Genomic DNA, 21,205 nt, shown 5'->3' on the forward strand with positions numbered 1-21,205 from the left:
GAGTGACAGGCAACACTTCCCACTCAGTGAACACACACACAACATTTGCACACACTTGGCCCTGCTGCAGCTGTCACTGCCACCCAGCTATTAAAACCAGACTGACACGGTGAAGGAAATAGTTGCATTCACACAGAGACTCCAAGTCTGTACAGTGACAGAATCTGAGCACTAGCTCTTCTCATAGAGACAATGATTTATTTAGGGGCTGAAGATCTCTCACCTGCTTAGTCACTCAGTGCTTTTGCTGTCATGAAATCGTAATGTGGGAAGCCTGTAATGTTTTCAGTTATGAGTGTGCTGCATGGCCCAGTTGACCCACATTCACAAGTGACCATGCTGTGATAGCCATGATTTCATTTTTGATTGGTGTTTTATATACTGTATGTTTTAATAATTATAATACATATTATTATTATTGTTATTATTTATTTTTCATTTGTATAATTTTTTTTATTCCCCAGTGAAAAAAAATACTAAAATGTATTTAAAATGCATTTTATTTTGTATTTAAAATACATTTTTGTATACTACAAATACATTTACTTTCAGCATTTGTGCTTAGTAAAAATACCCTGCAATTGTACTTGAAGTCTGCTAAATTGCAGCTAATTTTGTGCTTAATGCACTTTAATTGTGCAGAAGTAGTGCTGAAGTAAACTAAAGATATACTGAAGTCTATTTGATTATGCTAAAGTGGAACTATTGCAAGTATGCTTCAGGTACACTTTGAATATATTGCATTTAAGGACTGATATTATGCAGAGATCATACAATCCTTATTAATAGAGATATTAAAACACATTTTAGGCATAATATTAAGAAGTGTGCATTGTGCAATAAAGAAATACTCTAAATAAAATGTTATTATAATTTTATATCTGTAAGTTTGAAGTATGAAATAAATGTATTTTAAATAAATTATGGCATAGGTTTTTTACTAGGGTTTTTAATGACTATTTAGGTTTATTTAAATGAAATGAATTAACAAAAAATATGTCTATCGTTCTTTGTCATTCTAGCTAGCTTTTTCTCTAGCTTTCTACCTGGGTATCTATTGTTCTGGTTATTGTTCTATTTATCCTTTCCTTTTTTAAGACTCCCCAAATATTATTTTTGCGTTAAATTGATTAAGGACTTATACGTATGTTGGACTGCATTGTAAATGTATCTTTTTTTTTTTAAGGGTGTTTGGATATTTTTACTGGGAATGAGAAAAATTTATTTGACTGAGAAACTGGTTCAGTTTGTTCAGATGTTAGAATTGATAATGCTATGCAGGTAGGCAGCTCAGTAGTTATTATCGAACCAATATCGACAAGCCTGTTATGTTTGTGATTTAAAGCAGTTGCCTATAGGTTGCTTCAAACAGCATACACAGCAGTTGTTTGCCTTTGTCATTAATCAATTGACTGTATACAGTCATTATTGGAAGGTCATTTTATGCGCCTCTCTGTGTATTAGTAAGACCATGATCGATTCTGTCTATAGCATATTTCTCCATTGCAGAATGGATGCACAAGGCTGGGCTTTATTCTTTTTGCTGTGTCACCGAGACAAGATACTTTTATCCTCAGACACAAGATAGAAAGGTAAAAAACACAAAAGCAAGTGATTATGCAAATGGCTCAGTAAAATTAGAATTCGAAGTTTGCTTTGTCAATCAAGGACAGCTTTGGCTCTCCATCTCTAGCCAATCAGAGAAGCTACCTGGGCAACCCACGGTAATCTGCAGCCCACTCCAGATTATCCTCTTAGCTCAGTGAGAGGGCTATGTGTGTGCTGTTGGTGTGAAGTAGTCATGATCTGTGTGATCTGTGTGAGCGCGTGTGGTTTATGGGTCCATGCGCCTTCCAGAATATGCCTCACACCAGGCCAAGTGCGAACAGGCAAGAGGCCTATCAGAAAGAAGAAAGTGAAGGCTGGGTGACAGTAATCTGTGAGAAAGAAAGGGAGTTGGATTGCATACGGAAATGGAGAGTAACTGTATTTTGCCAACATAACGTTTGCTATGGTACACGCCATATCTAACATCCAGAGCCGTGACATGTGCTGTGGAATATGGTATGGTTCTTCTGTTGCAAGTCTGATAGAGTTGCTCCTTTAGGTGAGTACTGGCATTTGGAGGTGTGTAGTTGACAAATAATATGGTTATGTAGCTGAATGGTAGCGCTATATATATATATATATATATATATATATATATATATATATATATATATATATATATATATATATATATATATATATATATATATATATATATAATAATAGCTTTATCGTAAACATTCTTTATTTTTTGCATTTTTAATGGTTTTGAAATTAGTCTTTTGTTCTCACCTAGGCTGCATTCATTTGATCAAAAATACAATACAACTGTAATATTGTAAAATATCTGAGCACAGCTCACTGACAAATACATTTTTAAAGTATAAATATTCTGTATAGTGTTTCAATATGTGGGCATAACTAAATAAGGGCTCTATCATTGCTCTCTTTATTTTTTTCAGTGTCGAGTGAAATGTCATTCCCACTGCCATTTAAATGACAAACATATTTCAAATATTTGATGTTGAAGTGGCATCAAAGATGGAAGCTTTTCCCAAGAGAGATGGCTAATATTTGAGATATTAAATACTAAAGTGTACTCTTGTGTCTCAGTCTAGCTAGACATGTAATTTCTCCTCTGTCATGGTCTGTATGTGTTCTGTGCCTTCTTACAGGACAGCAAGAAAAGTAATGGAAATGTGGCGCAAGTAATGGCTGGAATGGGTTTTGACAGATTGAGAGGCCTGACAGTGTCACGCTAGCCAGAGAAACAATGCCTGTCCTCCTGCCATAATGCATTGCACGACCAGAGGATATCACAGGCTAAGGCTAGCTTGAAATTAACTGCACATGGTGCCTCATATTAAGATGTACCTCAGCGATCAAAGCTGTAAACATTCAGGATAAATGATAGCTCTTTGCTTATCCATACGGCACATAATAAGTGTTATGGATTAGCATTCGCTGTCCAGTGCACATCAGTGAATAACACTCGAGCAGTTATTCAGTTCCCAACATCTATTCTAAACTAATTATTGTTCTTAGTAATAATAATGATGATTCTTCATCACTGCATTAATTACGTGGTGTACTTTAATGACTCTTCATTCCAGAGGGAGATTTGTTGTTAAATGTTGTTTGGCTGTATGCTAAATGCATCTCAGATGGGAAGTTTGCATTAAGACTAGAGTTTCTTTTGAAACCACTTGTGAAATGACACTGAATCATTTATCGTGATTTGTAGCGAGTGGGTTCATATAGATCCCCTGTGATTCTGCTCTTTCAGTTTTCAGCCCTCAGACAGTAAACCTGCTCTCCCAAAGCACAATGGGAAATAATGACTATTGACCCAATCCAATCATACTCCCAATTGTCCATCAAACAACAGAGGTTTAACTGTGCTGCTGGAGTCTGAGATAACGGGCGAGTTTTAGTGCAATCCAGAGGCTGTTCATTAAGATGCCTTGTATTCCTGCCCCAAGAAACCCCAAGGACATTCTCTCTCTCTCTTTTTTTTTTTTTTTTTTTTTTTATGGATTGGTTTGCTTATTTATTTATTTATGCAGTGCATTCTCTGATATCTATTGTGTTTTGAATAATAGATGGGGGGAGGAGGCTGAAATGAACATCAGGCTAAACAAAAGATCAGATTTGTATTCCTGTGTTTTGACACTTGCCTTATGTGAGACGGTCAGTGTGGGAGGGGCAAAACCAATCCTATTAGCCTAAGCTAGAGATTATGGCCAAGCAAGAAGAGTTGACCTAGGTCCTCTTAACCCCAACAAACTAAAAGGACTATATATGTCGTTTACGGAGAGAGAAACATGAGTCATGCTTTCACCTAGTAGCTGTTATGTAATCAATCATCATAAATGTTAATCATCTAATAAGAGCCCATGTCACTCACCGCAGCCCACTTACAGTCTGCTACAGCTGTGGTTTCTAATTTATTATGAAAATGATTCCTGTCTCTATTTTAAGAATATTTCATCCAAACAATGAACATTCAGTCAGATAGAAACTTGTTTTCTGTAAAAGTAGTGAATATTAACACAGTTCTTGCCATATAACAAACTCAAAAAAGGACAAACTAGTGCCATAAAACTGGAGTCTATATTACGTATGTGATAATATATTTCAGGTCTTTTGAAACATGTAATGGCTATGTATGAGGAAATTGTCAGTGTTATTACATAATATTTTATATAGTATTATAGTATTTATACATATTTTGCTTTCTATATTTTAATTTGTTTAGTTTTGTTCATGTTTTCGTGCTTTTGTCATTTTTTTTGTTTTTTATATATTTTTTAAATATTTTTAAACATTTTTATTTAGCTTTATTTTTATTTTAAGTTTTAGCAATAATTAATGCTCAATCTTAAGCTTTTTTTTCAGTTAGTTTGCCAAGATTAAGCGTTCTCTAATATTTGACATTTTCATAAAATATTAATACTTTATTTGATTAAAAATAATATATATATATGTTCTGTTATATATTTATTTATTAGTTTATATATTTATTTATTAGTTTATTTATTTGTTTTCAGGTGTAGTAAACATGAGGGTGAACAACATAAGGGTGAATAAATAATGACTTTTTTTGTGAACGGACTGTTTAATGGCATTATTACACATATATTGGGACTGATATTCAATTACGCAAGGAGCATATGCTCCACTGATGCTTGACTCGGCACACTAAAAGAAATTATTTCACAGAAAATCGTATTTTTTTGTGTGTGTGTGTGTTTCCTTCCTTGCAGTAGAAGAATCAGACATTATCGACTTGGAAAAACGGTACTGGCTGCTGAAAGCCCAGTCAAGAACAGGCCGCTTTGATTTGGAAACCTTTGTCCCTCTGGTCTCGCCCCCTATTCACGCATCGCTTAGTGAAGGTAAGGCATAATTCATTACAGCAATTTTTAAAGATTCTCAAATGGACTGAGACACAAACACTCACACATACATCCACCTGCGCCTCGCATACTTTAAAAAACATTTGCGGTACCCAGAAAAGTCACGGTTCATCTTATTTTGGTAGAAGTGGGTCTTTGCTTTTGAAATTTATTGGATCATTTGTGATAAAAGATCTCCAAAGAATCCAATTACTCTTCCGGGCTAATCTGAACACTTTTTCTCCCATTTTCCAGGCTTGTTTCATGCCTTTGATGAGAATCGGGACAATCATATTGACTTTAAGGAGATATCTTGCGGGCTCTCAGCATGCTGTCGGGGCCCTGTAGCGGAGAGGCAAAAGTGTAAGCATTTATTTTCTTCATCTTATTCCATAGCAGATGCAGGGTGTTTTTTCAAACATTTTCAAACATTTTTAGAATAAAATCCTTTGGCTTGTTGAGGCTTATTTCATGCCTAGCACATTATGTATTCCAAATACACACAGTTAAATAATATTCCACAATTTGCTCAAATTAAAAAAAAGTTTTCTTTGAAATGTCAAAGTTCCCCATCTTATTTTCCTCCTCCTTGTATTGCAGTTTGTTTTAAAGTGTTCGATATAGATCGGGATGGAGTTCTGTCCAGGGATGAGATCCACGAGATGGTGGTGGCGCTGCTGGAGGTGTGGAAGGATAACCGTACAGACACCCTCCCTGTAAGTGCAGAGCAGCTGATTGTCTAATCGAACTAACCTTTTTACATCCACAGAAACAGCAATAACAACATGGTACAGTTGAACTAATTTGGTTAACCTTTTGTTACTAAACAAATTACTTCCATAGTAATACTATTTATTATACTATATTATTATACATGTGTGCACTAATGTGGGATTATACATTTAAATGAAACTCCAATCAATTCATTATTGATATGTGCATCCTGAGCTGTCAATATGTTTTTTACATCTAAAGGAGTTGTTTCATTATAGATTTCATGATGATCGTTCATGATTTATGCTTCTGTATGTTTCAGGAGTTTGATTCCAGCGTGTCAGACATTGTAGAGGACATACTGAAAATGCATGACACAACAAAAGTAATTATTCTTTCATTTTCATATTGCATATAGCATATCATGATATAAAAAATGCATTAGTTAATACCAATTCTAATTAAATTTCAAATTTCAAAACCACAGCAAAAACTAATATAACACACCCCCTTTTAATTAAAATCTCAAATTTTATAGAAATTTTATGTAAAATATAATGTTTAATTTCTGTATTTAATATAAATATTAGCAAATAAAACTAAAACATTGGCATGTAAATTAAATTTACATTTAGTCATTTAGTAGATGCTTTTATCCAAAGCGACTTACAAATGATGGCAATGGAAGCAATCAAAATCAACAAAAGCGCAATATGCAAGTGCTATGACAAGCCTCAGTTAGCCTAACACATAGCAAGGTTTTTTATTATTATATAATAAATAAAAAGAAAACAGATAGAATAGAAAAATAGAGCATTCTAGTGTTAGAGGCCTTTGAATTTGAATTCAAGATGAATTTGAATTACTTAAGGTGTTTTTTTTTCCCCTTAGATCCAATATTTGTTAAGGACATTATTATAAGTGTATGTCATTTGTGGCCTAACCTTTATCTTGTGTTTTATTCACAGCAAGGGCACTTAACCCTGGAGGACTATCAAATATGGAGTGTGAAAAGTGCCCTCGCCAATGAGTTCCTCAACTTGCTGTTTCAAGTATGATCCTGTTGTTTGCAGTATTTTTGGAGAAAGTAACAAAAAAAAGTGTCTAAATGAGTCTATAATCTGTAAACACTATTGAATCCAATAAAGTATATACGTCGTTGGGTCTGGCCTGAAATTGCTTGTTAATCTGTTCGTCATCAGGTGTGTCATATCGTCCTGGGCCTTCGTCCTGCTACCCCTGAAGAGGAAGGCCAGATCATTAGGTGAGAGTAGGACACAGCATTACTCAGCCTATCACTGTCTGTAACTCTGCTTCATTTCAAAAGCGTCCCTACAGAGCACTTTCTCAATGTTTTAAAACAAGCCTTATGAGGGCCGTATTGTATTTCACTGTCCCATAAGCCTCATGATTAGGCTTTGTCTGTATATAAACATCCATCATACCTCCTCTGCCTCTAACAGTGTTTTAGACCAGACAGAGATCGAGAACACAATTTCATTTTCAATTAGATTTTCCAGCAGGATTGACGGTGCTCAAAAAGATACTATAAATACTGTACCACATCAGTGTGTCTGTTCTATTGCTTTAGCTATATTGCAAGTTTAGCATTGATGTCTTGTTGTTTTGTTGGGTTATTTTGGTGCTTGTGTATAAGTATGATAGTTCTTTGATTGACTGACTTACTGTTATCCTCACTGATTTTGTCTGACGGCACAGGGGTTGGCTGGAGAGGGAGAGCAGACACGGGCTGCAACCCAGTCAGAACTGGTTCCTGATCTCCATGCAGTGGTGGCAGCAATGGAAAGACTATGTCAGATATGTGAGTCAGCAATATGTCTATTCAGCCTCTACATAACAATGAAAAGAATTCATATGATTAATCACTTTCCTTTTCATTTGTTTTGAAACAAGATTATTGTACACATACTGTGCAACTAACTAAATTATGACCAATTTTCAAACCTTGTAATTATAAGTGGACAACAGGAAAGACTAAACTGATTTAAAAATCAAGCTGGATCTTGTTTCTGTCAGGTAGCAACTGGCCAAAAAGTAGCGTTATGTTTTAGTTTTGCGTTTTTTATTGATAATTCTGACCATATGGTGTATTTTTGATATTGTGTTAAACAGGATAATAAGTCGATTGTCATGGAGCAGCCGTCAGTGCAGGGCAGTGGGATTAGAAGTTCTCAGTCAACAGCACCTATAGACCCTGTCCCGAACAGAATTGGAATAGTGGTCCGTTCCCCCAGTTCCCCAGAAGAAAAATTCCCTGATAACATCTCCAGCTCATCGGAGGCTTCAGAGAGCACTGGTAATAGTAAGTACAAACTCAGTTGCTAGAGTCAAAGGCTTAGTTCACCCAAAAATTTAAATTCTGCCATTAATTACTCACCCTCAAGTCATTCCAAACCTGTAAGACCTTTGTTCACCTTCAGAACACAAATTAATATTTTCATGATATTCTTGTGAACGTGCCAAAGACTGATGCAGAAGAGAAGAAATTGTTGAATAATCTTTATTTTTGTTTTCTTTGCACACAAAAAGTATTCTCGTCTGACTATTTTAACGATGTACTTACTACCTTTCTGGGTCTTGAATGTGGTACAGCACAGTAGCTTTGCGGTCTATGCAGGGTCAGAAAGCTCTCGGATTTCATCAGAAATATTAATTTGTGTTTCGAAGATTTAAAAAAAGCTTATGGGTTTGGAATGACATTAGGGTGTGTAGAATTTAGATTTTTGGGTGAACTATACCTTTAAGAGTACAAGACTCAATGTCAGAGCCTAGAAGTTACCACATACACTACCATTCAAATGTTTACCATCAGTAAGATTTTTCAGTTATTTTTTAAAGAAATTAATACTTCTGTTTAGCAAGGCCAGGTTAAATTGTGACAGTAAACGCATTTATAATGTTACAAAGTACTGGTGTACTTGGCTGCTGAAAATTCAGCTTTGCCATCACAGGAATAAATTACTCTTTAAAATACATTACAATAGAAAACAGTTATTTTGAATTCTAGTAATATTTAAGTTTTTCCTGCATTTGATCAAATAAACACAGCCTTAGCGTTAGTGACTGCTTTCAAATACCAAATTCCAACACTTTCAGCTGTGGTGTTCGAAACAAAGAATAGTAGGACTACTGGTTAGTGCTCCGGTCCAGTAAAATGCCATAAAGTCTCAGATACAGTGTTTAGCCTCCATTACAAAATGTGTTTTCACTTCCCCAGGCCTGACCCCACACGCCACTTCCTCTGCCACAGACGTCTGCTTTGCTCGGCAGCACAACATCTCTGACAACAACAACCAGTGTTTCTCCAGCGCCAATGGCCATTTGCCCAACAGCATGGCCATGCAGAGACCTGGTGCCATAGACAACCAGCCTCTGGTGACCACCGAGCCCATGAAGGTGAGCGTACATGTGCCCAGAACACCCACCGAACACAAGATGCCACTGATAATCCTCTTGTCCATCAAAATGCTAAAGTGCATTCGATAGACCTACAGGGAAAATAACACCTTCAAGCTGTTTTTCTTCTATTCTATTCTAATTATAGCTTTAGAGAGCTCAAAACTACACTAAAGTGCTATTTTTGAAATTGAAATCCCCTAGAACAAATTAATCCTGTGATGAATGGTCTGTAACATTTGTGTTTTAGAAAATGAATGCTTTTATCTGAAGCTAAAAGCATTTTTAAATAAAACTACTTGCTGCTTTAATGCCTTGTCACAAACACATTTGCAGTCTTGTATTAATGTAGCATCCCATATTATCAGGCTTTCTTTACTCAACACAATGCATAGCAGTATTTAAGTCAAAATGAGACCTTTTTACTCCTATCCGCCTCTTCATCCATCCTCCCACTGTCAGAGTCATCGGAGAAGAGCGGGATGAAGGACGCTTACATTGCCTGTGATTTATTCACTGGAGGTCGATTAGTCGCTACAAGTTGCCATTGCAAATTGCTGTCAATATGAACTGTGCGAATCTTTTTTTGTCCAGGCGCCCACACTGACCATGGAGGGAGGCCGGCTAAAGAAATCCCAACAGCTGGTGGCTGGTAGGGACTTTGAGACGGTGCCAGAGCCAGTATGGAGGGCACTTTACCACTGGTATGGGGCCAACCTCAGCCTGCCCCGACCGGTATGTATGCCATCTCCCATCGGAGGTGCCACCTTGGCCATTTAATTTGTGCTTCAGTGAATGTCATTTGCTTTGACTTTTTTTGCTTTGACACACAATATTCCTGATGACACGAAGTGTCACATGAATGGTGTCAGATATTACTAAACCCGTTTCCTGAATATAGATTTAGTTTTTCTATTTTGACTTAACCCTCTATTGGACGGCGTTTCCTCTCATTACCAAACTCTTTTTTTTTTTTTTTTTCACTTTGTAAGCACATGATTCATATTAGATAGCCTTAAAATGGTTAATAATGAGCGGATGTCTTCAAATAAACAGTAAATAGGTTACATACTGGAGGTGATTTAAAATCTTTTGCTGACATGACCCATTGTGAAGGATAAACTGAGAAATAATTTAATTATTGGTTCTTCCCCCATAAAATGTATGATCATATTTCTTATTACTTAAACCTCATTGTTTTTTCTTTTTTTGTAATATTCTGATTAAAACCTAATTAAAATTTTTTTAAATGCAGAATGGCCATGAAAAGAGCTTTAAAATTTCAACTAATAGTCATGTGAATCTGGCCTGTGAACGTTTCACTCAAATTAGCTTATCTCTTAAGCAAGCGCACCACTATAGTCAAGCCTTGTGCATCTCTCCATTGTGCTCATGCTGTCTCTTCTTCCTTCAGGTCATCATGTCTACAGTCACAGCTCAACCAGAGCTGGAGCTCTTTTCCCGCTACCTTCTGTTCCTGCGCCAGCAACCGGCCACACGCAGCCCTCAGTCTAACATCTGGGTCAATATGGGTATGAGCAGCCTGCGAATGTTCCCTCCACATATGTCCCGAGGTAACGTAAGCCTGCAGCAAGAGAGAGGCTACCTCCACTGCCTTGACCACCTCCTCTAATATTCTAAAACACCCAGCTCGGTCTCACCAAAATGATCTGTCTGGATAACTAAAGAGCCAAATCCTGATGCCAACACCTAAAGTTATCATCTGAGTTCAAAAAACTGTAATTACAGCTAAATATAAATTCATGTTGAGTACATACAAAAATATATTCAAATATTTAAATTTGTGAAACATAAAATGTAGTGGAAACACAGAGTTGGCCTAATAGTGGTCTTCCTTATTGTTGAGCCCTGAAAGTGGGTTGGCGATAGTATAATTTAGAAGATTGTCATGGCTTTGCCAGGCTCAGAAGACTGTTTGGTGTGGGTAAAGATGAGTGCTCTATGATTTCCTGTAATTGTTTGCTTTGCAATCATACCAACCTTCTTTTTTTTTCTTTTTCTTTTTTTTTTGTCTCCTATGAAATCAATAATTGCTGTTCGAATCTTAAATGTATTTTTATTTAATTTGTTTTTTTGTTGTTTTTACAAGACTGGAATAATTTCAAAAATATGACACGATTTTTATTTAAATCACCCAGACTAATGAATTGATGAATGTTCCCTTTGAAAATTACCCTTTCTTGCTGCTACCTTACAACTAATCCTCAGTCTGTCAATCAGGTATTGGTGTGTGTGTGTTATATTGATCTGTGTGCTCCTTGTGACTGGTTGTTTTAATAGCATGCTTATTAGAATCTATGGATTGTCTGAAACTTAAAGGGGTCATATAACGTTGCTAAAAAGAACAATATTTTGTGTATTTGGTGTAATGCAATGTGTTTATGTGGTTTAAAGTTAAAAAAACACATTATTTTCCACAAACTGTACATTATTGTTGCTCCTCTATGCCCCGCCTTTCTGAAACGCGTCGATTTTTACAAAGCTCATCGTTCTGAGAAGCAAGGCGTGCTCTGATTGGCCATCTATCCAGTGCGTTGTGATTGGCCGAATACCTCAAGCGTGTGACGGAAATGTTACGCCCCTCACCATATAGTGATGGCGTTTCCCGAAACTAAAACAATAAAACCCATTACGAACTAGGCATTTGTTGCATCCAGTGGGGACATAATTACTGATTATAATGACTTAGACTGTCTTTTCACACGTCGCGTTGCATTGCGCCGTGTAAACATTACCATGTCTGCATTTGTGATCGGAGAAATGATAAACAAGCACTACTTTACATTGCTCAAAACTCACGTTTGAATCGTCAATAGCAGAAACGGGCTGCGAGTCAGAAGCGCCAGACTGCCCTTGCAAAGTTGGAATTGCCCCGACTTTAGAGAAACAGCCTTTGTGCAAGCCAGCATTGTAGGCTACTCTCCTAAAAGGTTCAGGGAATAGTCCTCCGTAAATTGCACCGCACACACTCAAATATTTGCGTTGAACTGTTCTGGAACAGTGTTGTAAATCCAACTTAACCACTGATTTCTAGTTGGGTCCTCTTTTGGAAGCCCAAACAAAGTAGTTTCGCCTTCACAGTGTCTCCAGGACATGGTGCCGGCGACAGAAACAATACTACAGCGAGAATAAAAATCACGCTCCCTTTCTTTTCGTAAACATTTGGGCGGTGTTATGAAAATCTCCCCACATTGTGACGTAGACATGTGTGGGCGTGTTTGAATGAGCCGTTTTAGGAAGGCGTGGACAAGTCTTAAATTTTATAAAAAATATCTCTTTGGTTTTTATACTTTAGTCTTTGCAACTTGAGGGATCTTATCTATGCATGAACAGCTTGTAACACTCCAAATAGAAAGGAAAACGTGAAATTGCATCATATGACCCCTTTAACATTTTTCATTATTGCGTTAAAATGAAAACATAAAAGTGTTACTTGACTAATTTAGCACAGTAGGTTAAATTAAGTTTACATTCTCGATGACTTAAAGTTAGTTTTTGAATATATAACAACACAGTAGGGTGGAAAAGCTGTAAAGGGTTGTATTTGAAACAATATTATGCATTAGAGAATGCTAAAGGCTGCTTCATTCCCAACTCAGGAAACGTTCCTTCTCCGAATGCCCCTCTGAAGCGAGTGCTGGCATACACAGGCTGTTTCAGCAGGATGGGCACCATTAAAGACATTCATGAGTACCTGTCCCAGAGGTTACGCATCAAAGAAGAGGACATGCGCCTCTGGCTCTACAACAGTGAGGTGGGGACCTCCTTAACAGATAATGAATAAAAGAACATCAAACTCTGATCAAAGATATTCATATGCAAATCTGTCCTAATTATAAAGTTTCCGATGTTTGAAACGCTTCAAAATGAAAGTTCCTGTGTTCACATATTTCCAATTTAATCCAGAATATAGCCACTGGTGGCATTGGGGGAGGAGAATTCTGATTATAGAAAGCATTTGATTTGAGAGAAATCTGTGCAGGACGAATATTTTGATCCATTTTCCTGGAAGAGAAAGACTGTGAATTTGAAATGTGAATGCATTAATTCAATTTTTTAAAATGTTTTTAAAAGAAGTCACCAAGGCTGCATTTATTGGATAATACAATACAAAAATAAAATAAAAACAACAATTTTGTGAAATGTTACAATTTAAAGTTACTGTTCTTTATTTTAATATATTTTAAAATGTTATTTAAAACTGCAAGCCACAAACCTCAAATTAATTATTTAATAATTAATATTTATTATTATATTGTTTCCAATAATTCTTTAATAATAGGTCTTTTAGTAGTTTGATACATCCATTATATTGTTTACTAATCTTGATTTATATTGACTTTTTATCAGAATTACCTCACTCTCCTAGACGATGAAGATCACACTTTAGAAAATTTGAAAATTCAAGACGAACAGCACTTAGTCATTGAGGGTATGTCTGTGACATTTATCTGTCTTAATTAAAGTTTTATCACAATTCACATTTGCTGAGCTGTGTGGATTAAATTGCGAAGCATGCATGGCTGTACTGATGGAAAAGGAAAAATGATTAAGATATCTTTCCCTCTCTCTAGTTCGAAACAAAGATATGAGCTGGCCAGAGGAAATGTCTTTCATTGCAAACAGCAGCAAAATCGACAGACACAAAGGTAATGTCAGAGGTCTTGGAAAATGTTGGAAAAATCTATGCAAATTGGAGGCTGGCCAAGCTATCTACAAATGTCAGAATGTTTATCTGAGTTTGACCTTGCCTAGATGGCACTATAATACAATTCTTTAGACTGGTTACTTGTATCAAAGCACATATCAAGTAGATTATTAACACAGGAATGAAATCAGCAAGAGTCCAAGAAGCAATTACATAAAGCAATATAAAAGTCATATCAAGACAGACATCAGCTGTGACATTTAAAGACTCACAATGTTGCTATCGAACTCTATGAAATACTGAGTAATTAAACTTCATGGAGATGGCACTCAAGTGGTTGAGCTAGAGGAGTAAAAAATTTAATCAAGCCTTCAGTCTCTAATAATTGTCTATAAATTTTGCTATTTCTCTTGCAGTTCCTACAGAGAAAGGTGCCACAGGTTTGAGTAACCTAGGCAACACATGCTTCATGAACTCCAGTATTCAGTGTGTAAGCAATACCAAGCCCCTCACTGAGTACTTTATCTCAGGGCGACACCTTTATGAGCTTAACAGGTACGGAGATATGGTCAGTGTCTTTTTTTTAAAAACTCAAACCACTTATAACTAAGTTAATATGCAGTCACATTTACCATTGCTTTTTAAAATTTTGTGTGTGAAATCCAGTAATTTCAACTGGAATCCACAAGAGTTCTGTGCAAATTTAAATTCTCCATGCAGATTTTGCTCATGTTCGAGTTGGTCACGCCATGTTGTGACTTCTGTGATATCTGCCATACCTCTTGACCAATGAGCTGTGTCTTGCCTTGACAGAACCAATCCAATAGGAATGCGTGGTCACATGGCCAAATGCTATGGTGATTTGGTACAGGAACTCTGGAGCGGCACCCAGAAGAACATTGCACCTCTGAAACTCAGGGTGAGTTGATAACTAACAAGTTCCTTGTATGTGTAAACATACCTGGCCAATAAAGCTCATTCTGATTCTGATTCTGATAACATCTCTATTATTATGAGCATCAAACCCAAATATTTCCATTAAAATTCTTATACCATTTTTTAAAAACATTTTTGTAGTGGACGATAGCAAAGTATGCACCAAGATTCAACGGCTTCCAGCAGCAAGACTCCCAGGAGCTTTTGGCCTTCCTGTTGGATGGGCTTCACGAGGACTTGAATCGTGTGCATGAGAAGCCGTACGTGGAGCTCAAGGACAGCGATGGTCGGCCAGATCATGAAGTGGCCACAGAGGTCAGTGTCAGACTACTGTTTTTAAGCCCCATTTTTCTGTATAAATTAATGGTGCAGATGCACGGTTTTGTTTACACACATACAGAAGTGTGTGTGATGCTCGCGATGTTTTCAACCTCTGCAGTCAATATATGAGTACTTAAACAAACAAACATTAATAGAAAACAGAATTTGGTATAAAAAATAAAAATGGAATTTGAGAAAAAAATAAAAAATTTCATAGAGCCTTAAAATGTAATTTTTGTTAAACTTTTAATAAATTGCTGTTTAATATTGTAAGTTTCATGATTTCAATTAATTAGACATGGTTTTTGGTTAATAAAAATGGAATCCAGAAAAACTTAACACTGAAAAAAACAGAATTTGGGAAAAAAATCAAACTGATCATACGCTAATGGGAAGGCGTTTCTTCACCCTAACAACATCTGTGTGTTTCTAATCACAGGCCTGGGAAAACCATTTGCGGAGAAATCGTTCTATTGTGGTCGACCTCTTCCATGGGCAGCTCAGGTCCCAGGTGAAGTGCAATACCTGTGGCCATATCAGTGCCCGCTTCGACCCCTTTAACTTCCTGTCGCTGCCACTTCCCATGGACAGCTCAATGCACTTAGAAATCACAGGTGAAGCCAAGCAGAGAGAAAACATAAACACTTTAAAATCCATCAGCAGGTACGCCAGTCTCACATAAAAGCTTTTTTGACTTGCAGTTATCAAACTTGACGGCTCCACTCCAGTGCGGTACGGGCTACGTCTCAACATGGACGAGAAGTACATGGGCCTGAAGAAACAGCTGAGCGAGCTGTGCAACCTAAAACCTGAGCAGATTCTACTGGCTGAGGTTCACACATCCAACATCAAGGTCAGCTCAACTCACCACAAGGCAATGTTGATGCAATCCATGTGGCCTGTGTTTTAAAACAAATGCTTGTCTTTGGTCTAGAACTTTCCTCAAGACAACCAGAAGGTGCGACACACTGTGACTGGCTTTCTCTGTGCATTTGAGATCCCTGTGCCTGGCTCGCCCACCTCAGTCACGTCTCCAGTGATAACAGGTAACAATGATTGATTACTTCTTTTCTTTTTCCTTAATGGAATAGTTGACCCAAAAAAGAAAATTGTCTGAAAATGTACTCACCCAAAGGGCACCCAGATTTAGATGAGTTCGTTTCTTTGAGGTTTGGACGGAGAAATGTGACTTAGCATTACATCACTTACTCACCAATGGATCCTCTGCATTGAATAGGTGCTGTCAGAAATAGAGTCTAAACAGCTGATAAAAAACATTACAGTAATCCACACGACTTCAGTCCATCAATTAATTTCTTCTGAATTTAAAAGCTTCATGTTTATAAGAAACATCCATTATTTAGGCATTTTAACTCTAAAATGTCACTTCTGGCCATTCTGTCACTGGAGATATTATGGATAGAGGACTTGTATTTTAGTTAGAAACAACAGTTTAAAGTTATGGGAAAAAAAATATTAGTAATAGATTTGTTTATTACAAATGTGAGCTTTTCACTTCACAAGATGTTAATTGATGGACTGGAGTTGTGTGGATTACTTGTGGATTAGCTGTTTTTTCAACTGTTTGGATGGCACCCTTTCATTGGTGAGCAAGTGAAGTAATGCTAAATTTCTCCAAATCTATTCTGATGAAGAAACAAACTCATCTACATCTTGGATCACCTGAGGTTGTGTAAATATTAATAAAATTTTCATATTTGGGTCAACTATTTCTTTAGACACTCTTATTTGTCATTGACCCATAATGTCTCTTTTAGAAAAACCACCTGTGGCTAATGGGACCGCAGGGAACAATCACATTGGAAAGTCTGGCTTGATTTCTAATGGCATGCCCAGCACAGTGGTCCCCTGCACCCCAGAGAAGCCCCTCGCCAATGGTATACCTAATGGCCATGCCGTGCCGGTGCAAGACAGCCCCTTCATTGGCTACATCATTGCCATGCACAGAAAGATGGTGAGGATTTACTGATATATTCGCTGTTAGACTTCACATGATGGCTGAAAGCATCCTAAGTGCGAGGTCTATCCCCTCAGATGCGGACAGAGCTGTACTTTCTGTCCTCTCAGAAGAACAGGCCCAGTCTGTTTGGTATGCCGCTGATTGTGCCATGCACCGTTCACACTAATAAGAAGGACCTGTATGATGCCGTGTGGATCCAGGTGTCCCGACTTGCCAGCCCTCTGCCCCCACAGGAAGCCAGCAACCATGCTCAAGACTGGTCAGTGGCATCTGCAGCTCACAAGGATTATGTTAATGATTGATTTGGATATTTGCTAAAACAGGATTGAATTACGCTACCGTTCAAAAATGTAAGGTCTGCAAAATTGTTAAAAGAAGTCATTTTTGCTCACCAAGGCTGCATTTATTTGATTAAAAAAACTGTAATATTGTTTCATATTATTACAATGTAAAATAACTGTTTACTATTTTAAATAAAGTTTTGTAATTTTTAATTTATCCTTGCGATGTCAAAGCTGAATTTTCAGCACCCAGTACTCTATCCCATCTTTAGTGTCACATGATCCTTAAGAATTCATTCTAATATGCAGATTTGTTGCTCAAGAAATATGTCTTACTACCAGTATTATTGTTGAAACAGTTGTGCTGTGTAATATTTTTGAGGAAAGCATGTTACCTATTTCAGTATTCTTTAATGAATGAATGGTTCAATAGAAAGAACAGCATTAAACTGAAAAAATAAAATAAAATTGTAACAGTATGTTACAAAATATTGTCATTTTTGATCTCTTTAAAGTGTCTGGGCTGAATAAAAGTATTAATTTAAAAAAAAAAAAAACTTACTGACCCCAGACTTTTGCAAGGTAGTGTATATTTTGATAATAATAAAGATGTACAAAATGTTTGAGCAGTTAGTTTTTAATGCAGTCATTTCCGGATCCCATTTCCTTTCACAATTATGTCTCCTCTCTCTATTGTCTCTGTCAGTAGAAAGTAGTAAAAAAGCCCTCTAAAACATCAGGTGACAAATGTACTGATAATTTATTAAAACATCTGGTACCACTAGTGAAATTACTTCTATTTTATATTTTTGTAATTTAATACAAATCATTACAAATTATAATATTATCATAATAATTAAAAATTTCACAATTCCTTAGTTTTCTTAGCTTGATTAAAAAAGTCAGTGGTGACCTAGGAAATAGTCCAGAATCTTAAAAATGTCTTATTCATTTTACGTCATAACTTGTGTCCAAAATGTTTAAGTTGAAGTAAACTTGTTAACACTCTCTCTTCCAGTGATGACAGTATGGGCTACCAGTACCCCTTCACTCTGCGAGTGGTGCAGAAAGATGGTAATTCCTGTGCCTGGTGTCCCTGGTACAGGTAAGGCTTTAAATTCAGCGGTTGTGTAGGCACATATCTCACACCGCAGCATGGGTTGTCGTGACTGACAAGGGTTGTCGGTGACTTTGCCAGGTTCTGCAGAGGCTGCACAGTGGACTGTAATGAAGACAGAGCATCTTTGGGGAATGCCTACATTGCTGTAGACTGGGACCCCACCGCTCTGCACCTTCGTTACCAGACCTCTCAGGAAAGGGTGAGTGCTATAAGGATGTTTAAAGATTTTAAAGGCTATAAAACCAGTCTATTGAGATTTCAGTCAGTTCAAGGTTTGTCCCTGTGTGAAGGGTGAAGTTTTTGTTACTGGATTCAGTCTGATGCCACACTGCAGGACTTGATATATCCCTTAAACCCAATGATTACTCTGCCAGTACTGTCATTCCCTGTGAAGAGATTCACTTCTATCTCAAATCACAGCTGAGAAATCCATTAAAAGCATATTGTATGAATAATTTTTTTTGGATCTGCTACCTATTTCACCTCAAGCAAAAGCTCCTGATAAGCCTTGAAATGTTAATTATGATCTGTCATTGCTACTTGCAAAATACTCTTTCTGAAGCCAAAAGCTCCTGCAAAGTCTTAATGGATTAGTTACTTAAAATTTCAAGATGACAGAATGAAATCCATGGTTTTTGCACTAGTTTTTATGTTACATTCGAAATTAGAACTCTGTTTTATAAATTACAAAAGTCTGCAAATACAACTGTTTAATTGTACGTTTAAAAAATGCTTTTAAAAATAATTACAAATTAATTATTATCAAATTGCATGATTATTCAAATCTTATAACCAATCTCTTTTCGTAGTCCAGGCCTCTGAGTAGTTATTTTATTCTGTTAATGTGTGTCAGGTAGTTAATTGCTAATGTTTATGTGGGCAGATAGTGGAAGAGCATCCCAGTGTAGAGCAGAGTCGGCGTGCTCAGGCAGAGCCTATCAGTCTGGACAGCTGTTTGAAAGCCTTTACCAGTGAAGAAGAGCTGGGAGAGGATGAGCTCTATTACTGCTCCAAGTGTAAAACCCACCGCCTGGCCACCAAGAAGCTGGACCTCTGGAGGCTTCCTCCCGTACTGGTCAGAAACGCTAATTATTTCTGTTTCCTCTTTTTCTGTAGGAATAAATGTACCACATGTCTCTTGAAAAAGCAAATCTCAGTTTTTGAATAGTATGATTTGGACAGGCACACACCTCTCAAAAAAGGTTTAACAGCTGATAATGCATATGAGAGCAAAAACCAAGCCCTGAGGTCAAAAGAACTGCATGTAGAGCTCAGAAACAGGTTTGAGTCAAGCCACACATCTGAGGAAGAGTTCAGAAAAAGTTCTGCTGCATTGAAGGTTCACAGAAGCATTTAGCCTCCATTATCCATAATGGAAGAAGTTTGAAACAACCAGGACTCCTCCTAGAGCTGGCAAAACTGAGCAATTGATGGAGAAGGGGCTTGGTTATACTGGTGACCAAGAATCTGATGGTCACTCTAGTTGAGCTCCATGATCATATATGCAGATGGGAGAAACCTACAGAAGGACAAACATCACTGCAACACTCCACCGATCTGGGCTTTATGGCAGTGTGACCAAACTCAATCCTCTCCTCAGTGACTACACATGAAAACACACTTGGAATTTGTCTGGAAGTCTGTGTTGCTGTGGGGCTGTTTTTCAGTGGCAGGGACTGAGGGACTCGTCAGAGTAGAAGAAAAGCTCAATGCACAAAAAATATTGAGATAGCCTTAATGAAAACCCAGTCCAGAGCATTCAGAACCTCAGACTGGGCAGAAGGTTCACTTTCCAACAGCACAATGACCCTAAGCACACAGCAAGAGTGGCTTATAGAAAACTCTGTGAATGTCCTTGAGTGGCCAAGCCACAACTTGGGTTTGAACCCAATCAAATATTTATGGAGAAATACTGAGTTAAGGGTATGAATACTTATGCAATGTACTTATTTCAGTTTTTTTTTTTTATAAATATGCAAAGTTGTCACATCTGTTTTTTGCTTTGTCATTATGGTGTATGGAGTGTAAATTGATGTGGGGAAAAAAGTAATTTAAAGCAGTTTAACGTAAGGCTGCAACATGACAAAACATGAATAAAATAAAGGGCTATGAATAGTTTCGCAAGGCACTGTATATTAAATAATCTAAAATATGTTATTATTAAAATAATGTTTATATATATATATATATATATATGTATGTATGTATGTGTGTGTGTATATATATATATACACACACACACACACAGTGCCCTCCAAAAGTATTGGAACAGTAAGGCCAATACCTTTATTTTTGCTGTAGACATCATAAGATGAATATGAGATGAGAGATGAACATTTCAGCTTTTATTTACAGGTATTTTCATCTGGATCTGATAAACAACTTAGAAGATAGCACCTTTTGTTTGAACCCACCCATTTTTCATGTTACCAAAAGTATTGGAGCAGATAGAATTAACATAGATTAACGTGAAAAAGACTTCATATTTATTTGCAAATCCTTTGCTTTCAATAACTACATCAAGCCTGTGACCCACTGACATCACCAAACTTTTGCATTATTCTTTTGTGATGCTTTTCCAGGTTTTCACTGTGGCCTCTTTCAGTTTTGGGAGGTTACTCCCTTCAGTCTCTTCTTTAGCAGGTAAAATGCATACTCTACAGGGTTTTAAGTGTGGAGATTGACTTGGCCAGTCTAAAACCTTCCACTTCTTGCCCCTGATGAACTCCTTTGTTGTTTTGGCACTGTTTTGGGTCATTATCTTGCTGCATGATGAAGGATCTCCCAATTAGTTTGGTTGCATCTTTCTGTAAATTGTCA

The 21,205-nt window shown here is 37.0% G+C and overlaps 1 protein-coding gene across 2 annotated transcripts in view; it reads left to right on the top strand.

Annotated features, from left to right (window-relative positions):
* LOC306853983 (ubiquitin carboxyl-terminal hydrolase 32-like) overlaps nt 1-21,205 on the top strand; it is a 57,414-nt gene that overhangs the window by 24,894 nt on the left and 11,315 nt on the right. Inside the window, exons 6-30 of one of the 2 annotated variants that reach the window (XM_079391730.1) lie at nt 4,815-4,946; nt 5,202-5,309; nt 5,547-5,662; nt 5,983-6,045; nt 6,629-6,712; nt 6,863-6,924; nt 7,380-7,482; nt 7,794-7,983; nt 8,899-9,077; nt 9,672-9,812; nt 10,492-10,609; nt 12,698-12,852; nt 13,449-13,530; nt 13,673-13,747; nt 14,163-14,301; nt 14,560-14,665; nt 14,824-14,997; nt 15,443-15,617; nt 15,705-15,856; nt 15,938-16,049; nt 16,782-16,978; nt 17,059-17,243; nt 18,284-18,370; nt 18,464-18,584; nt 19,269-19,460. In XM_079391730.1, the coding sequence (XP_079247856.1) occupies nt 4,815-4,946; nt 5,202-5,309; nt 5,547-5,662; nt 5,983-6,045; nt 6,629-6,712; nt 6,863-6,924; nt 7,380-7,482; nt 7,794-7,983; nt 8,899-9,077; nt 9,672-9,812; nt 10,492-10,609; nt 12,698-12,852; nt 13,449-13,530; nt 13,673-13,747; nt 14,163-14,301; nt 14,560-14,665; nt 14,824-14,997; nt 15,443-15,617; nt 15,705-15,856; nt 15,938-16,049; nt 16,782-16,978; nt 17,059-17,243; nt 18,284-18,370; nt 18,464-18,584; nt 19,269-19,460 (3,248 nt within the window). Of the gene's footprint in view, nt 1-4,814; nt 4,947-5,201; nt 5,310-5,546; nt 5,663-5,982; nt 6,046-6,628; nt 6,713-6,862; nt 6,925-7,379; nt 7,483-7,793; nt 7,984-8,898; nt 9,078-9,671; nt 9,813-10,491; nt 10,652-12,697; nt 12,853-13,448; nt 13,531-13,672; nt 13,748-14,162; nt 14,302-14,559; nt 14,666-14,823; nt 14,998-15,442; nt 15,618-15,704; nt 15,857-15,937; nt 16,050-16,781; nt 16,979-17,058; nt 17,244-18,283; nt 18,371-18,463; nt 18,585-19,268; nt 19,461-21,205 lie in introns of both variants that reach the window. The other variant, XM_079391729.1, reaches the window with a different exon arrangement.

Source organism: Barbus barbus, assembly GCF_936440315.1.
Source record: "Barbus barbus genome assembly, chromosome: 34".
NCBI classification, from domain to species: Eukaryota; Metazoa; Chordata; class Actinopteri; order Cypriniformes; family Cyprinidae; genus Barbus; species Barbus barbus.